Genomic DNA, 23,762 nt, shown 5'->3' with positions numbered 1-23,762 from the left:
CAGCTAATAATAAAAAATATCTTGCAATATGAACAAAGCTTTATTAAAACAAGTTTATCAGTTTGGAAATAATTAACATTATTTTGTTGAGGAAAATAATAATAATTAATATAGGTTCATAATAAAATATTGTAAACATCATGCATCATCAATTTAATTAATAATCTTAATATTATAAAGCTGAAGAGTTTGTTTGTTTGAACGCGCTAATCTCAAAAACTACTGTTGCGAATTAAGAATGATATTACTGTTGAAAAGTCATTTATTAAGGAAGGCTTAAGGCTATATAACATCACGCTACGACCAGTAGGAGTAGAGTTCCGGTAAAAAATGTTATAGAAACGGGGAAAAAAATTACCCATTCTCTCTAATGTGACGCAAGCGAAGTTGCGCGGGTCAGCTAGTTAACTATATTAAATCTATATTAATATTATGAAGAGTTTGTTTGTTTGTTTGTTTGAACGCGCTAATCTCAGACACTACTGGTGCGAATTAAGAATGATTTTACTGTAGGAAAGCCTATTTATTGAGGAAAGCTTTAGGCTATAAAACATCACGCTAAGACCAATAGGAACAGAGTACTAGTAAGAAATGTTATAAAAACGGGGTTGTCTTTTTAACGTTTTTAAACAGGGCTTGATAAAAATAAAACAATTTTTCAAAAATATATTGTTTTATTTATTTTCTGTATATATTTCATAGCACTGGTTAAAAAAGCATAGTAAAAATATTAATTTCATTTTGGTACTCCGAATCGTCTGCGAAATTTTCTTGAACACCAAATAGGGAAGAACTGAAACAGAAATATATTTTGTTAATTACATACTTAATATCACACCTGTAACTCACGGCTTCCAGTCTCACCGGATGCAGCTGAATACCAGTGTTTTACATGGAGCGACTGTCTATCTGACCTCCACAACACAGTTACCTGGGTTATAACACGATACCCTTCGGTAAGACTGGTTGTCAGACTTTCAAGCTTCTGACTACTGTCAACGACTGTCAAAGATCTTCGAAAATGACAACCGGGACCCAGAATTTAACGTATCTTCTGAAGCACGGAAGAACTCGATATAATATAAGATGGCTTATAAGGCTTTATCCCCTTTCCCAGCTTATGGTAGGTTCAGTAATTGTAACGACTATCATAAGTGTGAATATTTGACCTAAATAATTTGATTTTGATTTTAATAGTCACCCATCCTCAAAACAACCTCTGCGTGACATGACTTTAAAGATATAACTTAACTTCTTCTTAACTAAGCCACGAGCTCATCTCTTTGTGTTATCTATACTAATATTATAAAGCTGAAGAGTTTGTTTGTTTGATTGTTTGTTCGTTTGCTTGTTTGAACGCGTTAATCTCAGGAACTACTGGTCCGATTTGAAAAATTATTTCAGTGTTAAATAGCCCATTTATCGAGGAAGGCTATAGGTTAAATATCATCACGCTACGCCCAATAGGAGCAGGGTACAAATAAAAAATGTTACAAAAACGCGGAAAATTTGACCCATTCACTCTTATGTGACGCAAGCGAAGTTGCGCGGGTCAGCTAGTTTATAATAATCAGTAGGATATATTATTATTTGTGTTATTTAACTTACAATATCTAATTGATTCTCGCGTGAGACATGCCGGCGTCCCGCCAGGAGCTGAAGTACTGCTTGAAGGCAGCCGGCTCCGTGCCCTGAGGTACTCTGGCCACGTGCACCTGTGAAACGAAACATGAGTATATAGCGCTGTTTAATATTATGTGCCTGAATATACAAGCTGCTGAACTTGAAGACCCTTCTAAATATATATAACTCAAAGGTGACTGACTGACATAGTGATCTATCAACGTGCAGCCCAAACCACTGGACGGATCGAAGCGAAATTTGGGGATTAGCAGGCGTTCATTCTTATTAATATTTTTGAGTGGTGTTTCGGACTAATATTTTTTTAGAGGTAAAGTAACGTCAGAAATATAATTAAATTATACCTATTTGGAATTAGAAAATCGCAAAAAACTAATTTTGTGATCATAAAAAATAAGTGAATCTTAAACATTCCAACTGAACTTTGTTTCTTATTAATATAAATAAATGAGGCGCCCATAACCAGTTGCGCTCACCGGTCGGTAAACGATCTGTGGGTTAAGCAACCCTTGGCGCGGTCATTCCATAGATGGGTGACCGCATAGTGGTATTTGTACTGGGCGTCTCCGTGCTGCGGAGGGCACGTTAAAGTCGGTCCCGGTTGTTGTCTAAGATAACAGTCGTTAAGCCACGTCAAAGGCCTTCGGGCGACTTGAACAACTTTGACACTAGGTTGACTACTAACCATACGATAAAATAAAATATTATTGGTTACTACTCACCCATGACGGGTAGTTCTTAGCAGTCAAGTACTGTTGCGCTTTGGTCATTGCTTCAGTCTTTTCCTAGAAAACAAAGAAAATTACATTAAATCAGGTAAAAATATATATGTACCTTTAGTAATGAGAGAAGGATTAGACCTTCAGTCCGTTTTTAAAGCGAGAACTTTGCATACCTTCAAGAACTGTGTTAAACAACTGTCAGACATGTCATTCATCACGATGTTTTCCTTCACCGTTATTACAAAAGTGATCATCCTACTAATATTATAAATGCGAAAGTTTGTGAGAATGTTTGTTACTCTTTCACGCAAATACTACTAACCCGATTACGATGAAATTTGGTATATAGGTAGCTGAAGATCCAGAATAACACATAGGCTATCTCGAATTTCTCGAGAGACCGGGATTTACATGGGAAAGGTTTCTACGAGGACGGTGAAGGAGAACATCGTGATGAATGACATGCCTGACGGTTGTTTAACACAGGTCTTGAAGGAATTATACATCTTATGTTATGTGACTTATTTTATATGATTAAATGCTTACCCTCTCAGTTGATTGTTTGCCAATCCACACGTAAATGCTTCCGCTTACTGTGTCCAAGATGTAGGTCTCCTGTAACGAAAGAAAAAAAATGGTTAGATATACGAATAAACTTATTAACTAAATTTTCATTAAACAATACATTAAGGAAAATATGTATTTTTTTTTTAACTTCAGTTATGAGTTATGACATGCGTGAGGTATAGTTTCGCTATTCGCTACTAGATGGCCATGTTTGTTAAGTTCTTACTTAAATAGTACAACAACTAAGTAAAGAGCTTTGTGTAAGGTTCGCGGCTTCTAAATTGTATAGAAACAAAGAATTAATTAATTTCTTTCTTTCTCTCTTCTAAGTTGTTGAAATAGTTATAAAGTGTGTACATAACTTAGTTACGCTACTCGCTACTAGATGTTGTTGTTTCTCACCTGTGGTTTCAACTGCTCCTGGCGGTAAGGCTTGGACAGTGCCGTGATCTTCGCTGTACCGCTGCTGTCTGACACTTCAGAGAGAATCACTGATGATTCCTCGCTCCTCTCGAACGCCTGGAGACAATATGACAATTATTTTGAGACAATTTAACACCTATATTATACTCTAAATATCTCTGCAACTATGTGAATGAACCAACAATAGACTAAGTGGTAGATTCTTTTGACTGTCTCCGTGACGCAGTGGTTTAGGTCACCACGCCGATACCATTGCGTCGGGAGGTTGTGGGTTCGATTCCCACACGGGACTGATTTTACTTTGTGTTCGTTGTTTGTATGTTTGTCCCCGCGACACACGAGTAATTCTTAGTGCGGGAGTTGTCTTTGAAAGACCAAAGTATTAAGTAAGTTGTTACCTGGTCATCACCGCCTGCGCTCTCCTCAGGCACGCTGTCCTTGGCTCCAGATCCTAAGGCTGTGAAGAACTTGTCTACATCCACGTCGCTGGAGTATTGGTCTGTAAAATATTAACATTTCAATAACATACATCCTACTAATATTATAAATGCGAAAGTTTGGGAAAATGTATGGATGTTTGTTACTCTTTCACGCAAATACTACTGAACCGATTACGATGAAATTTAGTATGTAGGTAGCTGAAGACCCAGAATAACACATAGGCTGCTTTGGGTTTCCACGCGGGCGAAGATGCGGGGGGCCTCTAGTACATTCGCCATGGCCAGTAAAATCACGCCTTTGTCCAGTAGAAGAAGACCAAAGAACGTCACTTGGTACGATCCTTACAAACTTCCCTTGCTTCATTCACATACATACATGTTGTTATACTGGACCGCCGGTTACGAGTACTACGCCTATTATTTTATACTATTTATATTAGTTCAGGGAAAATGTCTATTCGCAATAATAGGATAGTATGTATGAACTTGTAATAAATCTTTTCTCTACACAAAAAAGCTCGATATTTGGGTACCTCACGAGCTCACTGAAAGAAACCTAATGAACCGTGTACTCATTTGTGATTCTTGAAGTCAAAGAGATTTTATTACAAGTTCATACATACTATAATGCGAAAAGACTTTTTCCCCGACCTAATAGTTGATGATGAGATAGCTAGTACTCACCAATGATCTCCACGCGTCCTCTGCCGCTATGGTCCTGGTCTCTGACCTGGTTGGCGAAGGAGATGGCCTTCATCTTCTCCACAATCTTGGCGCTGGCTCCCACGTACAGGTAGATGGTCTGGTCCAGGTCTAACACGAAGCAATCGCCTTTGTTCATTGAAGAGATGAGAGGGTCCACCTGGAGATGACAATGAAATTAATGTAATCCTTTAATGTCAATAAAAACCTAAACAAAAGTGCATTATTTATTTTTCCTCTAACGCCAATTATTCAACCAACGACGGCCGGGCAACAATTGCTAGTGTCGTCTCGCTCGCACTCATGTGATATTGTATTGCTATCTCTCTCACTCTGTCTGGTTTTTGTACAGTGTTATATAATCAGCTGTTTAGGTAGTAAAGCTTATCTCCTTGGCCGGTCAAGCGAGTAAAGTTAAATGGATAGCCTTTGATTTGATTGTGAATAAATTTAACCCATTAATGTCCCAAGAGTCCAAGGGTCTCCTGCCGTAATGAGGGAGGAGTTAGGTCTTGAGTCCACCACGCTGGCCAAGTGCGGGTTGGGGACTTTGCATGTCTTCAATGTATTTAACAAATTTTGCATCACGATGTTTTCCTTCACCGTTAGAGCAAGTGATAATTATTTCTAACACACATAACTTGGAAAAGTCATTGGTGTGTTGCCTCAGGTTCGAACCTGCAACCACTTGCGTGGGAGGTATCAACTTATAGTCAGCTATCACTGCACTTAAATAATCTCTCAGAAATGTTGAAAGATAGACATTACCTACATTTTGCATATTTTAAAAAACACGTGTAACGAATGTCAATGTCATTAACAGCCATAGACTATATTGAAAGAGCATCGTCTGTTCGGAAACGTGGTTACAAAGGCGGTACGAAGTTCGCCGGGTCAGCTAGTTACATATAAAAATCTTCAGTAGCTCGTAAATTTCCTTGAACCCCTGGTAATATCCGAAGGTTTATAGCCTAGATATAATATAGTCATGTGCCACAGACCTGCCTGACTCTCACGTTCCTCTTGCCCTTGACCTGGAACAAGCGCTTCTCGGCGCCCGCGTTCGTTACTACGTGGTTGAAGCCTGATGAGTGACCGCCGTTGAGGTATTGAAGTGCTGGAGAGGAAAAATGGTATTAAAAAAGCTTTTTTAATAGCATAGAAAACGCTATTGGATTGACATTACAATTAAAATCAATTCTCAGTTATAGCAAATTTTCTGTAGCTAAAATTTTGTAACTGGAAATAGACCTTATTGCTTTAAATATTAGCCATTTTCGACGATTCTAAAACTGTAACAGATGCATATTGCATAGGTATTTTTTTTGATACCATAGCGATTTTTCTATTTTTTGTAGTGTATCTAGTTCAAAACAGAAATCTGTTGATGAAAATGTATTAAAAAGTAGAATCGTATTTCTTTATACACTTCTGCCCACCTACGCAGAGACAGTCGTGATGCTACGTCAAACTACTGTATCTATTATAGTCGCTCTTGAAACATAAGTGTAATTGTCAATTGTAATCGATTGTACTCCAATTATTTCTAATTGATCAGTTATCAAGGAAGTAATGGCTGACCTACAGTGACTCACTTATACAGAAATAACCAACTAGACACGTGTATAATTAAGTAATAGAACCAAAACAATAATTCAAGAATAAAAAACACATCAAAAATAAAACTATTATAATAATAATTAATTTAACTCATTTATGTCCCACTGCTGGGCAATGGTCTCCATCCGTAATAAGGGCGAGGTTAGGCCTTGAGTCAAAACTATTTGATTTTTAATGCCATCTAGCGTCGAGTAGCGTTACTACCACAACATTAGTCTATATCGCTGATTGTTGGCAGCTCCCCGCGCGATCAATTATTATTGTATCAACCATATTATAAATCTTTTGGCGATTGAAAAGAGTGGCCGTGAGTTTGTTGCTAGCTCTTCTCATAAGGCCCAGGGCCCTACCCTCTTTCCGAGCCAGTGGTATTCAGTAATTGTAACTACTATCATAAGTGTCAACATTTGATTTAAATAAATAAGTAATTTGGCTTAATATTGACAATAGTTGTCGCCGTATACAGTAGGATAATAGGTGCCTTTACCCACACGCGAAAGAGCGTGAGTGTAAAGTCACCTATAGTAAAGGAGTTAACACGTCTTAAGCTTGGAAATTACTTTTACTATTACTTACGTGATGAGAAATATCCAATAAACTGTTGGCTCTCATGTCCTAGCGTCTCCCTGTGCTGCACGGCCGCGCCATTGAACTTGTCATCCAGACCGACTGTCAAAATGGCCGCCGCGCCGGACTCGTCCTGTGTGGACTCGCTGCCGATCCAGTAGTGGATGTTCCAGGATAAGTTGTTGCGTTTGTCCGCTGTCGTCTGAAAGAGATCGTGTAGGTTAGAATAGTGGCTTCCCGGTCTCCGAAGGCCCCCTTCGGCCGGTGAACTCGGGGTAGTTTTATGGCCATTGCACGAGGGAGCATGTGAAGGCGCCCGTGTGTTGGGGTGTCGTCCCACGTCGCGTACCTTCGGGTGATCCCGCGGCATCGGCACTAAGCGGAGGCGAACAACACCTTAGTGGTTTAGTGGGTAGGCCTTGCCCTTCTGGTTCGGAGAGCCTCACATACTGTTGCGCTCCCCCAGACGTAGGGGGTGCAATTTCATGCATTAACCAAGTAAAAAAATTGTTAGAATTGTGGCTAAGAAAAATGATCTAAAGACTGTTTAAAAGTAAAAAAATGACTTAATTTGCTGCAAGAGGATTGTTGAGAAATACTGCTACATTTTATCAGCACTTGTTAGCAAAATATCTGGGTTTAGGCCTGCTTTTTCGTATATTAGAGCCTTTTGTTCCTTTAAAGAAAAGCATTTTTAGATTTGACTAAACTTTAGCACGCCAATGGCATACTTAATAAAAGTTTTCGCACGGTTTTAAAACGGCACCGTAAAGTTTGAAGATAGAGAAATCACTATATTAGAATACAGAAACCATGCAATTTTTAATAAGTAGTTTAAATGTTACAATTACCTTGAGAACAATGTAAGAATCTCCCTTATAGAATTTACCGAAGTCCTTTGCAGCCACTGGTACGGGATCAAAGTTCTATGACAAAACAAACACATTATAAAACACATAACACAAAAACAAATACAAAATCGTTCAGAATATTTTTAGAGTTGCTCTTATTCAAAATCAAATAAACCTGCTTATTTCATAAACTTTTAACAAGTATTTGAAATCGTCGTAGTATTTTTTTATCTACAACTGTTTCGCAAAAGCTATTGCTCGTGAGAAGAAACGGCAAGAAACTCACGGCTTGCTCTTTATATATGTAAATATTTTCGTATAACAATGTCATATTAAATTCAAATTCAAATTATTTTTATTCGCAAAAAATATGGTATAAAAGTTGGTTAACAAAATAATACAGTATTACATATTTTGTCATTAAGCTGACATGCATGAATATTAGGCATATTAATAAAAAAATAAAAAATAGATGGCGTTAAATTTAATTAGTTTTAGCTACTCAACAATAGATGTCGCTTACCTCTATTCTCCAGATTTCAACACCAGCTTGGCGACCCGCGTTGGCGAATGCAGGGTGCACCTTAGCCTTATTCCTTGCATCCTGTAAAAGACAAAAATAGTGTTATTGACAAAAGTGGTCTAGGTCACCACGCCGCTACCATTGCGTCGGTAGGTCGTGGGTTCGATTCCCACACGGAACAATTAATAGTGCGATCCACAAATAATTGTTTCGGGTCTGGTTGCACTTTGTGTCCGTTGTTTGTATGTTTGTAAAAGTCCCCGCGACACACGAGCAATTCTAAGTGCGGGAGTTGTCTTTTTAAAACTAAACTAAAAATACTAAAAAATACTGTGGCACAGTGGGTAGTGTATGCGTTTACTACGCAAAGGTCTCTAGTTTGAATTCCAAGTCGGAGCAAAATTTTATTACAAGGTTTTTCTGTTATGCTTCATGCATTGCTCGGAGTAAGAAAGTTTTGAGTTGTTTTATAAACATTTGTGCCTCGGAGAGCACGTGTCGCCGTCGGTCCTGTGACCTCTCACCGGTCGTGTTCGTCTCACCGCACTATGAGAGTAGTATTGTAGTAGTATTGTACACACGATACTATAAACAAAGTGGCCTGTTTCAATAAAACTGGCCGTCGCGGCCAAATGTCAAATTAAAATTCAATTCAAAATACACTCCTTTGCAAAAAAAACGGGCACCTTACACACACACTTTACCTTAGCTTTTCTATGGGTAAATATTATTATATTTTTAGTATGTCATTAGCTTGGATGACTAGAAATTTCTTATTATCAATGAGAATCTAGTTTTTTAACACTTTTATTCTGGTATCGGTGTTTTAGTCAATGTAAACAGAGAGCCGTGTTAAAATGGACATTTTTATGGGTATAATGAAATTAAGACTACGAGTATTTTTATGGTATTTTAATAAAAGAGACATTAAAAAATAAAAATTAATAACGAGTATGACCTCCTCTTGCAGCGATTACGGCATGTAATCGTCTTGGCATGCTTCCCACCAGGCTTTTGATGGTGTCCTGTGGAATGTGTTCCCACTCAGTCGAGATTACACGTTTAAGCTCTCTGATGTTTTGTGGAGGTGGTTGAACAAATCGTACTCGCCTTTTTAGGAGGTCCCAAACGTGCTCAATGGGGTTAAGGTCGGGGCTCCGCGCTGGCCAATCCAAACGACGAATACCGACCTCTTGCATATAAGCATCTACGTCGCCAGAACGGTGGGCCCGAGCATTATCGTCCATGTAAATGGCATCTTCACCAATTACAGTCAGTGCGGGTTGTGCATTTTGCGAAAGGATTTCTGTTATGTACCTATGCGCATTTAGTGAGCCAATTTCTATGAATACTATCTCGGTACGATAGTTGGAAGTTACGCCCGCCCAAAACATAACGGACCCTCCACCATAAGGGGTGATTTCTTCAAAACACACATCGGCATAGCGTTCCCCTGGTCTTCGTAACACTCGCCGACGTCGGTCCTCACCATGCAGACAAATTCGAGCCTCATCGGAGAAGAGTACGCTACTCCAGTTACCTGGTGACCAAGATAGGCAATTTCTAGCGAACCTCAACCGCGCAATCCGGTGCTCACGGAGTAACTTGGGGGCCCGCGCTGGTCGTCGACTACGTATATCAGCAGCTAAAAGTCTTCTCCTCACAGTCCATAGGCTAACTTGTGCTCCTCGTACCTCTTCAAGGTTTCTTTTGAGGTCTATGTAACTGCATTTGCGGTTCCTCAGCGCCTGAGTCACTAAAAAGCGATCGTCTCGCGGCTGTGTGCAACGTTTTCTCCCAGAACCTTGCCTTCTCTGAACGGAACCTGTCTCTTGGTATCGAGTCCAGGTTCTTTGTACGGTTGAACGACTCACGTTTAACCGCTGTGAGACGTAACATTGGCTATACCCCTCTTCCAGCAGCGCTATAATTTTACTAGCTCTTATTGCTTTTTCTGCCATTACGATAGACACAAAGATATCTGTTTTAAGTCACAATAAGGCAGAATTATGTGATAAACATAAATTGTTGTACTAAAAATAACGAAAAGTTGCTTTTAGTTGCTTGATAACCTTTTAACCGCAAACCCGCGAAAAGTGTCACAAAATGAAAAAGGGATTAATAATTTAAAAAACAAAAGTTTTGAATTTGGAATGAACTTTTTTTCACACCCAGACTCTTTATTAAGTGCCAGTAACATAGTTTGGCTATTAAAACCTCTGAAGAACTAAATTATTACCAATAATGTTAAAAAATCAAACCCGCCCGTTTTTTTTGCAAAGGAGTTTATAATTTATTTTGTAAACTTCATACAATGTATTTGAAATAGTCATGTATTATATGCTAGCTGACCCGCGCAATTTCGCTTGCGTCACATAAGAGAGAATAGGTAATATTTTTCACCGTTTTTATAATATTTTTTACTGGTACTCAGCTCCTGTTGATCGTAGCATAATGTTATATAGCCTATAGCCTTCCTCAATAAATTGGCTATCCAAAAGTAAAATATTTTTTAAGTAGTTCCTGAGATTAGCGCGTTCAAACAAACAAACTCTTTAGCTTTATAATATTAGTATAGATTTTTGACTAGTATTTTTTAATAGGAAGGAGTACTTGTTTTTAAATACCGAAGTCTTTCTTTAAGTTTTAGCAAATTTAGCAAATGTTATTCCGCCAGACAAACAGTCCCATGAGTCTGAAGCAATTCCATTAAATAATAATATCGTTATCACAAAGGTGAGGTCACGAGGCGTGGCGGCCATGTTGTGACGTCACTGATATACATCTTTAATTCAGTCCCTAGTGATTGAGTTAAGTGATGACTGTTTGAAAATAGGCGAAACAGTGAAGGTTATAGCGTGCTCCATATAACTATGTACATATATTCCATAGACCCGTGCAACTTCGCTTGCGTCACATAAGAGAGAATAGGTCAAATTTTTCACCGTTTTGATAACATTTTTTATTGCTACTCTGCTTCTGTCGGTCGTAGCGTGATGTTATATAGCCTATAGTCTTCCTCGACAAATCGACTATCTAACACTGAAAAAATTTTTGAAATCGGACCAGTAGTTCCTGAGATTAGCGCGTTCAACCAAATAAACTCTACAATTTTATAATTTTAGTATACTTAGATGTTGCTGCTACGAAAAAGCCAAAGTATAAAATACACTAGAAGATCGCCTCGGCTTCGCCCTAATTAACCCAACTAAACCCTTTCTCTTAAAACGCTGTGTCTATTGGTGAAAGCATAAACAGATGAGTGGATTTTCAGTTTATCGCGAATAGTTCATACTTACTATAATGCGAAAAGACTTTTTCCCCGACCTAATAATTATGAGCATTACCTCAAATCGAATTATGTTTCTGCATTCGTAAGACACAAATTTCACTGGCAGTTATTTCAATTTTCATTGCATTCACTAAAATGATTGAAACATCACTCGCAGATATTCTGCAGTGTTAAGAAACTCGTATGATCTATAAATATCTGCGTCAACGGCTAATGTTCCTGTGTTTACAAACACATGTTTCTCGTTACAGACTTCCAGGGTTCATTTATATTCTAGACTAGCTGACCCGCGCAACTTCGCTTGCGTCACTTATGAGAGAATAGGTCATAATTTTACCCGTTTTTGTAAAAAATTTTAACGGTACTCTGCTCCTATTGGTTGTAGCGTGATGATATATAGCCTATAGCCTTCCTTTGTAAACAGGCTATCCAACAGTAAAATTCTTCAATTCGCACCAGTAGTTGCTGAAATTAGGGCTTTTCGTTCGATCAAACAAACAAACTCTTCAGCTTTATAATATTAGTATAGAGTCTACTTGCGGCTGCGCCCGATTTAAAAATATATTTTATGAAAAATCCTTTACAATTTTTACTCATAAACCCTTCTTCTTGAATCACTATATCTATAGCCAGTTGCGCTCACCGGCTATGGGTTAAGCAATCTTTGGCGCGGTCATTCCATAGATGGGTGACCGGATAGTGGTATGAACTCGATATGCATGACAAGGTCACCCATCCGCAGAACCACCTCGGCAAGCGGTGCTTAACCTCAGAGATCGATCCGCCTGTTGTTACAAGAGCTCCTTGAAACGATAGTTGAACTCAAAATAAATAATGTATTAAAGATTAAACTGTAATTTTTTATCTTAATGTATATATGAGTACACAGATGATTGTAGTGTGCTCTTGAAATCTATACTAATATTATAGTCTATACTAATCTATACTATATATACTATCTATACTAATATTATAAAGCTGAAGAGTTTGTTTGTTTGAACGCGCTAATCTCAGGAACTACTGATGCTAATTGAAGAATTCTGTTGGGTAGCGCAATTATCGAGGAAGGCTATAGGCTATATATCATCACGCTACAAGCAATAGGAGCAGAGTACCAGTGAAAAATGTAAAAAAAACGGGGAAAATTATGACTTAGATTATTGGTCGTAGCGTGATAATATACAGCCTATAGCCTTCCTCGATAAATGGGTTAAATATAATACTGAAAGAATTTTTCAAATCGGACCAGCAGTTCCTGAGATTAGCGCGTTCAAACAAACAAACAAACTCTTCAGCTTTATAATAGAAAGTATAGATGGGTGAGCAAAGTCGGGAGCGGCCGCAAGTTAATAATATAGTGACGTTTGGTATACGTAGGAACATAGTTTAAACAAAAACAATTCTAGTATATAAATGTCAGTAAGATTTCACACCCAATTAGAACTATATAGTTAAATGTTTATAGTTCTGTTTGTAAGATTGTTTTAGACAAGCGTAAAAGTCTACCATTATTGAAAATACATATGTTCATGTTTAATTATGCGTATACCGTCTTCAACGTTTTTAAAAATCCTACTAATATTATAATGCGAAAGTTTGTCAGAATGTATGTAAGTATGGATGTACCTATGGATGTTTGTTACTCTTTCACGCAAATACTACTGAACCTAACTAAACTTTGGTAACTACTAACTGGAACTAAAATTTGGTATTGTATAGGTAGCTGAAGACTCAGAATAACACATAGGCTTATTTTTATCCCGGAGTTCCCGAGGGATCGGGATTTACACAGGAAGGTTTTCCACGCGGACGAAGTCACGGACTAGTCTTACATATTTTTGTTGTAATTTGCTAAATTGTTATAAACTCGTAGCTAAATAACAACAGGCGGATTAATCTCGCAAGTTAATTTACGCTTGCTGAGGTTGGTTTGTGGATGGGTGACCATATTATACATATTCAGTTTCTCAGTGTTTCGGAATGCGCGTTAAATTTTGGATCCCGGCTGTCATTCTCAAAGATCTTTGACAGTCGTTAACAGTAGTCAGAAGCTTGAAAGTCTGACAACCAGTCTTACTAAGTATCGTGTTATAACCCAGGTAACTGTGTTGTGGAGGTCAGATAGACAGTCGCTCCATGTAAAATACTGGTATCCAGCTGCATCCGGTGAGACTGGACTATTTAAAACGTGCCTTCTGAAACACGGAATAAGGTCACCCATCTACCGAACAACCTCGGCAAGCTTAGCTTTACCTTAGAGATCGATCCGACTGTTGTTACTAAGCCACGAACTACCGCTATGAAAACTTTAGGCGTCATATTTTAAATCTACTTTTATATCTATACTAATATTATAAAGCTGAAGAGTTTGTTTGTTTGTTTGTTTGTTTGTTTGTTTGTTTGTTTGTTTGTTTGAACGCGCTAATCTCAGCAACTACTTGTCCGATTTGAAAAATTCTTTCAGTGTTAAATAGTCCATTTATCGAGGAAGGTTATAGGCTATGTATCATCACGTTACTACCAATAGGTACAGAGTACCAGTGAAAAATGTTACAAAATCGGGGAAAATTTTGACCCATTCTCTCTTATGTGACGCAAGCGAAGTTGCGCGGGTCAGCTAGTACTCGTATAAAAGTCAAGATATTTCACTGTGTAAATGAATAAAATTAATTAATTTAGTATAACGACCGAGGTTCTTTTGATGTGGGACATAACATTAATCTGAATGTTTTCAATTACGTCATTTAAGGCTCTAACTGTATTAGGCAGACTGTTTGTTACAGTAGCGCGATTCTGTACAGTCGGTACTGCCAAAATATTAGGTCGGGGAAAAAGTCTTTTCGCATTATAGTATATATGAACTTGTAATAATATCTCTTTGGCTTCAAGAATCACAAATGAGGACACGGTTCATTAGGTTTCTTTCAGTGAGCTTGTGAAGTACCCAAATATCGAGCTTTTTTGTGTAGAGAAAAGATTTTATTACAAGTTCATACATACTATAATGCTAAAAGACTTTTTCCCCGACCTAATATTAGTAGGATTAACGAAATATTTTTCTGCTAGTCTTCCCTATTTGGTGTTCAAGAAAATTTCGCAGACGATTCGGAGTACCAAAATGAAATTACATTTATCTCTTTGCCTCTATCTTTAAAGTTAAAGCTTTCTATGTATTATTATATTATACTAGCTGCCCCGCGCAACTTCGCTTGCGTCACATAAGAGAAACATAATTTTCCACGTTTTTGGAACATTTTTCACTGGTACTCTGCTCCTATCGGTCGTATCGTGATGATATATAGCCTATAGCCTATAAATGGGCTATCTAACACTAAAAGATTTTTTCAAATCGGACCAGTAGTTCCTGAGATTAGCGCGTTCAAACAAACAAACAAACAAACTCTTCAGCTTTATAATATTAGTATAGATTTAAAAACGTAGTCTAATATTAGCTGCGTATTGTTAGCTCAATGTGTGTAAGTCCTTAACACACGAGTTAATGTTAGTGACCCTGCTCTGTCTACAAGGACATCTGATTTAAACTCTAAAATATACGTGAGATTAAACTGAAAGAGATTATGACATATTACACATTTTGTTTTGTTTTGTGTTTTACAAAGACAACTCCTACACTAAGAATTGCTCTTGTGTCGCGGGGACTTTTACAAACATACAAACAACAGACACAAAGTACAACCAGACCCGAAACAATTATTTGTGAATCGCACAAATAATTATCCCGTGTGGGAATCTAACCCACGACCTCCCGGCGCAATGGTAGCGGAATGGTGAGGCAGTCAAGACATTGTCCATATGTTTTTTTTTATTATGACGTAGTTAACACGTTTGTAACGGCCTGAGTATAATCTATACTTTATATTATAAACATATTACAAAAACGGGTAAAATTATGACCTTTTCTGTCTTATGTGACGCAAGCGAAGTTGCGCGGGTCAGCTAATTTTGATACTCAACAGTACCGACTGTACAGAATCGCGCTACAGTACAGCCCTGGTTGGAGACCAGTGCTCTAGTTCCTCTCAGACCCTCTATAGTTCTGAAAACTTACCTTGTCAGTGAGGGAGGTGATGTGAGGAGTGACAGACTGTTGCCTGGTGGCAGTCTTCGCGTTCACGCACACGCAGAGACACACCAGTGCCAGGATGTGGAGCACCCTCATGCTGAAACAGAAGATAACAAAATAAATATAGCGCTAGCTTCTATCCGTTGGCGTCTACGTCAAAAGATTTCCCGTGATAAAAAGTATCCTAAGTGTCAACTTAGGTTATTTAAACTATATGTTTTTTCGTGGAGGAGTAACTTTCACATTTAAAATACTTTTTTTTAACTCATTACTTTCCCACTGCTGGGCAAGGGTCGCCTCCCAAACGAGGGGGAGGAGTTAGGCCTTGAGTCCACCACGACGGCCAAGTGCGGGTTGGGGACTTTGCATGCCCTCAATAAATGTATTTAACTAATTTTAGGCATGTAAGGTTTTATCACGATGTTTTCCTTCACCGTTATAACAAGTGATCATTATTTATAATACACACATCACTTGGACAAGTTGAGGTATTTGCTAATACCACTCAGATATCAGTGCTTTTCCTTCTAAATAAATTATTACCGATAAAATACCCAATTTTCAAGGTTAAGATACATAATTTGATATCTAACAACAAATAAATACAACTACTTATAAAGGAAAAAGCCTCAGGTATGGTGTAACAGTTTCCTAGTTGTTGACACTCAGACTCACTTATTAGTCAGACTATGAGTAATGCTTAGCTCACCTTGTGACTAACAGACATACATACATAGCATGTTAATTGTGATAATTACAGCGTAACTTAATTGCGGAAAAAAATGATATCATAATATTTGCTACACATTTTTGATGCTAATGGTTATAGGATGGTATAAACATTCGTCTCCCAAGTGATGTGTGTATCTATACTAATATTATAAAGCTGAAGTGTTTGTTTGTTTGAACGCGCTAATCTCAGGAACTACTGGTCCGATTTGAAAAAAAAATCCAGTGTTAGATAGCCCATTTATCGAGGAAGGCTATAGGCTATATATCATCACGCTACGACCAATAGAAGCAGAGAATTAGTAAAAAATGTTACAAAAACGGGGAAAATTATGACCCTTTCTCTCTTAAGTGTCGCAAGCGAAGTTGCGCGGGTCAGCTAGTTATAAATAACTAGACGCCGCCCGCGACTTCGTCCGCCTGGAAGCCCTTCCCGTGTAAATCCCGATCCCTCGGGAACTTCGGGATAAAAAGTTTATGTGTTATTCTGGGTCTTCAGCTACCTACATACCAAATTTATTTGCGTGAAAGAGTTACAAACATCTATTAGATACATCCATACATACATTCTCACAAACTTTCGCATTTATAATATTAGTAGGATGAATAGGATGTCATAACATAATATTAATAACGCCCACATAAGAGAAAGTGAACTATTGTTGGGATTATCATAGAACAATCGCTTTGAAACATTGCTTAGTTAGGTGCCAGATTCTCTTCACAACTTTATTCGCGTGATATATTATGTTAATCTAGGTTATAAAGTAACCGTGCGTCAAATTTTATAAAAGCCAGACACTAGTTAAATAAACAAAAGATACCCTCTTCAGAAACTTCGGCAATAAAAATTAGTAGTTGAACTTTTTATATTCGTACTTTTTGGTGAAATAACCTTATTGACACTGGCCACTTGATGTCAAAAAATACTAAAATGCCATTAGAGTTTTATTTTTTTATACTTTTTTTATTTATATGGCTGCGTTACTTTTTTTCGAAAAGAACGGCGTGATTTAAGTTAATTGTTTAAATGAAACTACACTAATAAAATTATTATTTTTTCTGTCTTAGGTAAAAAAAAAATTAAGAAGGTACATCTATCTACCTCTTGTAAATACTGTAACGAATTTCCATTGAATTTACCGCAAACATACAGACATACGCAGCGTGATGAATTAACTAATAGATAATAATTAAATAGTGAAAATAATATAATTTACTATTTCATTAGTTAAAACATACTTATTCTGCTAAAGTTTGCTTCTAGTAAGTTAATAATCTTGACCCTACAACCCGTAATTCTGAGATATTATCAAATCATTGTTGATTGTTTACAAACAGTTGCTTGAAATAAAGATGGCCTCTGACTTTACATTGATAAAACAACACTAAAACATGCTCTGATCATAGTTTAATTTCTGTAGTAATAAACTAATACAGATCATATCGGTGATGTCTTGTAAAAAGGTCAGGTGCTACTCGTAACCGACGGTCCTGTATGACAACATGTATGTATGTGAATGAGGCAAGGGAAGTTTGTAAGGATCGTACCAAGTGGTGTTTCTTTGGTCTCTGCCTACCCCCATGGGAAAAGGCGTGTTTGTATGTTAACTATTCTACTTATGGTCGAAAAAATATCATTCAATATGGCAGTAGGCAGTGTTAACGAAAAATTATTAAACTTGTATTCGTAAAAGGTTCATCTAAAATCACGCTATGTAATTTTTTTTCGATATAAATGTTGAAATTGTAATAATTACAGACTGAAACATTATATTTGGCACTCATTTGATACCAACGAATACGATATCGTAACGTTAGTACTTATTTCTATACTAAAATGTGTTTTTGACATTTCATAAAGAGTAGCTGATTTGACTGATAGTCCTATGTTTTAGTAGTTATAATTATACTAGCAAAAACCGGACAAAGCCTCGGCTTCTAGTTTATAACACGATACGCCTAACGGTCTATGAATTTTACGATTTAGCAGCAAAATACAGTTATATTGCAAATTAGATTGTATGCCAGTTTTAAACTTTCAAGATAGGATTAGAAGCGTAAAAAGTCAGTATATTTGCCGCCATTTTGGTGCCTAAATAGAAAATGTCTACAACAGTGTGTAGTTTTTTATACAAATTATAAAGACTGTCAAATCACCTCTTACTTTTTTGAAGTTTGTAAAAAAAATGAAAATATTTTTAGACAGTCTATGGAAGTTCGAAGGAATACAATATTCAGAATGTAGAACATCAGTGACTCGACTTATACAGCTGACGGTGACCTGTTTGACACAGATACTTTATTTATGACCTACTTAGTGTTATTAATTGTAATTTGGATAAATCGTGCAAGACAAGACTTTTTACCTAGTCGTTCTTAGATTTCATATCATATGACGGTATTTCCAAATAATAAAAAAGTGGAAAAAGTTAATTTATCAAATCGCTATTCGTAAATCTGTTTGTAATAAATTATGTACCTACCTAACACACAAAAATAAAAATAAATTAAAGGTAACTTGTCTACTAAATTAAATTTAGTTATGGCCCGAATGATTTATTCACAGATGATTAAATTGACATAATGACATCTTTATTCTTATGAAAGAATATTAAATTTGTAACATGTAGGTAGCAAAAAAGTAAAATAAAATGTCTGTTGATAACAAAATAATCTACCTACATTTTGAAAGAAAATAAATTTCGATGTGTATGACAAAAGTAGGTAGGTAGGTACCTAAATTGTATTAATATTGGTCAAAACTTAGTGACATAACATGTTCATTAATATTTAGGTATAACCTAAAAAAGCTATGATCTAGGAATAAATTAAAAAGGACTTGTATAATTGTAGTTGATAACAAATTGATGGTCACTATTCAGAGTATTCAGTTCATTGCTGCTTTGACGTAACGTGTTACGTACTGACGTACTGTTAATCACTATAAACTAAGGGAGAAAACAATGTTCAGCATAGTGGCATTCAAATAGTTGTCAATTGAGATACGAGATAGCCCCCTGATATGATATTTAGAAGATAACTTTAAAGCATACATATTACGTGCCTTTACACACATGCAAATTACAAATAACTTTAAAATAAAAAAAGACAGTTAACCTTGCTCCCAAACCAAAACATCCGGTCAAAACACTATCTTATTTTACTACAAAACTACGAAATACGACTTGAAACGTAAACTAAATTATACAATAAATCCTAATATAGAAAATAAATATTATTAAGATTAATATTAATGTAATATAATAAGAATAAATAAGACTTACGTTATAATTTTGTTTGTTGTTTTTTAACACACAGTACGCATGCGCGGTAAGAGCGCGCGAAGTGAACTGAGTGACAGATGACCTGTCGTAATGGCGGTCAACGTGTTTTATATACAAGAATAATTGATAGTCTAACAATGTAACGCGGTGTCACTCGCCGTGAATAAACTTATTGTTTATGTTTTTATTGATGCTAAACCTTTTTTTAATTATTAAAAGTCAATTCTAATGTTACTATTATCATAGAGTTCGACGGTCTTTAAAAACAGAGCGAAAAAAAGTCAAAGTTGTATGTTATCAAATCTTGTCACGATACTTAGTTTTACACAATTAACTACCAGTAAATTTCTAAGAAATTGAATTAATGATCTAATTAAGAACGTATGTTACAAAATCATTAAAAAATAATTTCGATAAGCTATTTAATAAAAAAATACTGATGGATATTATTTTATACAAAGCTTAATTACTAACTTGAAGGGCATGCAAATAAAAATATAACTTTTAGTTTTATTTTTATTTTAAAAAAGAATTGCTGACGCGAACCTTCCTTGTGCTAGCTTAAATATACCTATTATTAAAGTATACAACGTATTTTAACAACATCTTAAAATTACTAATCAAATCTAAAATTATTTCTTGATATAAGAATAAATAAATAAATTTAACCCATTAATGTCCCACAGCTGGGCAAGGGTCTCCTCCCGTAATGAGGGAGGGGTTAGGCCTTGAGTCCACCACGCTGACCAAGTGCGGGTTGGGGACTTTGCATACCTTCAAGAACTGTTCTAAACAACTCTCAGACATGCAAGGTTTCATCACGATGTTTTCCTTCACCGTTATAACAAGTGATCATTATGATTTTGTAAAAATATCCTAAAATATATCTCTATACGCAGTATACGCTATTCTTTACAAACATACAAACAAACATAATTTGTTTTTCATACAAATCATATTAGGGATAATAATATCGTTATATTCTTAGTAAATGGCGGTTAAACTGAACTTTAAGCAAATGAATAACACCAAGATATGACCAATATGACCATATGTCGTTATAGGATACCTAATACTATTGTAATTAGTGCAAAAGTACCTCTGTCTGTCTGTCACTTCTTTACGCCTAAACTACTGACTACCTATTTGCATGAAATTTGAAATGTCATTTTAGGATACCTAGTAATATTAAAGGATATCTAGTAATATTAAGACAACCCTCGCTCTAAGATTTGCTCTTGTGTCGAGGGGACTTTTACAAACATACAAACAACGGACACAAAGTACAACCCGAAACAATTATTTGTGGATCGCACAAATAATTGTTTCGTGTGGGAATCGAACCCACGACTTACCGACGGCGGCGGCGTGGCGACCTAAACCACTGCGCCACGGATGCAGTCTTTTTGGCCCGACCCACGATTCAAACCCGAGACCTCGCGAATAACTCATGAACATAGATTACTATTCGTCTACAGTTTTGTAAAATAAGTATAGTCCTCGCGGACGAAGACGCGGGTACAAGCTAGTGATAGTAGGTAATTTAATTAGGTACATGAAATCACTTAATTTAATAACTTTAATGATGTAATTACAGAGCCTTAATTAGTCCTTGAAGGAATGCAAATAATAAGGATGTTGACAAATTAATTTTAGACCGTCTGGTAGGTATATAGGTATATAGGTCCCTATTACATACATACATACTCACAAACTTTCGCATCTATACCAATATTATAAAGCTGAAGAGTTTGTTTGTTTGGTTGAACGCGCTAATCTCAGGAACTACTGGAGTAAATTGAAAACTTATTTTACTGTCGGATAACCTATTTATTGAGGAAGGCTATAGGCTATATATGACATCACGGTACGATTAACAGAAGCGAAAACGGGGGAAAATATGATCCATTCTCTCTTATGTGATGCAAGCGAAGTTATGCGGACCAGATAGTTAAGAATAACCCTGTAAATTAATTTCTAAGTAATACTTATTTCTATAGATAATAAAGTAAAATAAACAGATTAATATAAGTATATTAATTCAAGGAAATTTGATTTGTTTCCTAAACTATTTCCTTAAGACGACTTTAACAAGAAATTCCAAAATGGCTGCTGAACTACAGATAAATAATGATGTTTAGTGAGAATTGTTTTTTGTTTATTAAGAGCTTATCTTTACATGTTATTATTTAAAACGTCCATAATTATATGATAAACGTATAGTTCGACAAATTAGTAGAGACTTGGTATGCCCGATTTATCTTAAACTGTTATTAATATTGCTATACACATCAGCCTAGCCTTTCTTCCATGTTGGAGTCGGCTTCCAGTCTCACCGGATGCAGCTGAATACCAGTATTTTACATGTAGCTACTGTCTATCGGACCATAACACAGTTACCTGGGTTATAACACGATACCCCTCAGTAAGACTGGTTTTTAGACTTTTAAGCTTCTGACTACTGTTAACGACTGTCAAACATCTTTGAAGATGACAGCCGGGACCCACAATATAACGTGCCTTCCGAAACACAAAGGAACTCGATATGTATAAGATGGCCACCCATATACCAGAACAAGCGTTTGTTAGAAAAATCCATCCACGCGGCTGTATTACTTTGCCACGAGCCACTACCATGAGATACTGGCTTTTAATATTAAAATTTATTAAGTGAACTAGCTGACCCGCGCAACTTCGCTTGCGTCACCTAAGAGAATGGGTCAAAATGTTCCCCGTTTTTGTAACATTCTTCGTTGCTACTCCGCTCCTAATAACCGTAGCGTGATGTTATATAGCCTATAGCCTTCCTCGATAAATGGGCTATCTAACACTGAAAGAATTTTTCAAATCGGACCAGTAGTTCCTGAGATTAGCGCGTTCAAACAAACAAACAAACTCTTCAGCTTTATAATATTAGTATAGATAAATCAATATTATGCACTAACCCTTGTTGATGTAATCTGCCAATCAATTTTCTATAAGTCTCGCGTATTGACTTTGGCAACGCGCCAAAGATTATGCCAGTTTACTTTACTACCTACCTACATAGTATAAAGCAAAGTTGCTTTCCGCGTCTGTCTATATGTATGTAAGCTTACATCTTTAACCCTTTGACCGCCACGGTCGGCTATACTCGACAAATCAGAAAGAACTCACAAAACTTTCGTCGGCAAATGTCGACAAAAATATAGCGTCGTGAACACGTTCTGATTTGTCGAGTATAGCCGACTGTGGCGGTCAAAGGGTTAAAACTACAAAATGGATTTAAACCTGCAATCCCTAACGTGAAAGGTACCAAGTTATACCACTTGGCTATCACTGCTCTTGAAAAAATCCAATCGATACTTTCGGTGGAGTTGTGAAATCGGGGCTAATTCGGACAATAAATTTAATCTGGGGGCACGGAAGTGCCCCCGCAAGTCGAGCAAAAAAAAAGCGGCACGGCCGTAACATCCTTTTCTCGAAGCAATTCGGGCTATTTTTGACACCCCTATAATTTCGTTGTGGATAAAACAAGAAGCCTGGATTTTGAGCAACTAATTAGTCATTGTATAAACACGGTATATTTAAAATTTCAGTCAATTTGAACCAGTGGTTTAAGAATGACAACTTTTTAAAATTTTGAATTTTGTCACTCACTGATTCACTGACTCACTGACTCACCGATCATCAAAAGTCTAAGGTACTTCTAGCAGACTTAGAAGCTTAAAATTTTGAATACAAATAGGGTTTAGTGTCTTAATCATGGGAAAAATGTAATATTTTCTAATTTCGGTCCAGTTTTCTAAATACACTAACTGCAAGAATAACTTTGTAATCCCATATAAATGTATAAGATTACAAGGTTACGTTTGCAGTTAATGAATTATTATTACTGTAGAAAATAAAATAACTAGGTGTAAATAGGTACCTACTATATGAGGCATAACGGGAGGGGGTATAGGGTGGGGAAGGGTGTTTAGCCCATGAAACTGAACAACATTCCCATAGGAAAATATGTTGAATTATGAAAAAAAAATGTCTTTCCATACGAATTGGACTTATGTTCGTTCTACAAAAAGAAGTGAGATGCCATCAAAAACATTCTGTAAAAACCTCAAGTCTCGCCGTAAAAAGTTGTGAGATCTATATAATACCAAGTCGATTAATCTATTTAGTCTCTACTTAAAGGACCTTCTGTCTTAAGTTATTACGTATGTTATTATCATGCCAATTAAAAAAAATACCTTTAAAACAAATAGATCGACTTGGTCATCGCAAGAAAACACAAATTCGCCATTAACATTTCAGGAGCATTAACTTCTCATCGTGCTG

At 36.5% G+C, this 23,762-nt stretch overlaps 1 protein-coding gene across 1 annotated transcript; it reads right to left on the bottom strand.

The window, feature by feature from the left end:
- Positions 1 to 654: 654 nt before the first annotated feature.
- Positions 655 to 19,557, bottom strand: LOC142985541 (gelsolin-like). The gene is made up of 13 exons (XM_076133774.1): positions 19,449 to 19,557; positions 15,418 to 15,529; positions 8,057 to 8,137; positions 7,534 to 7,608; positions 6,692 to 6,884; positions 5,497 to 5,612; positions 4,478 to 4,655; positions 3,752 to 3,852; positions 3,333 to 3,449; positions 2,910 to 2,978; positions 2,364 to 2,426; positions 1,609 to 1,715; positions 655 to 793 (listed from the first exon to the last, which is right to left on the bottom strand). Exons 2-12 carry the CDS (start codon positions 15,526 to 15,528, stop codon positions 1,614 to 1,616), a joined length of 1,206 nt encoding a protein of 401 aa, XP_075989889.1. The 5' UTR covers position 15,529; positions 19,449 to 19,557; the 3' UTR covers positions 655 to 793; positions 1,609 to 1,613.
- Between the last annotated feature and the right edge of the window lie 4,205 nt (positions 19,558 to 23,762).

Source organism: Anticarsia gemmatalis, chromosome 30 (assembly GCF_050436995.1).
Source record: "Anticarsia gemmatalis isolate Benzon Research Colony breed Stoneville strain chromosome 30, ilAntGemm2 primary, whole genome shotgun sequence".
Classification (NCBI taxonomy): Eukaryota; Metazoa; Arthropoda; class Insecta; order Lepidoptera; family Erebidae; genus Anticarsia; species Anticarsia gemmatalis.
Note: the sequence above shows the minus strand (reverse complement) of the source record. Positions and strands in the feature narration are given on the sequence as shown.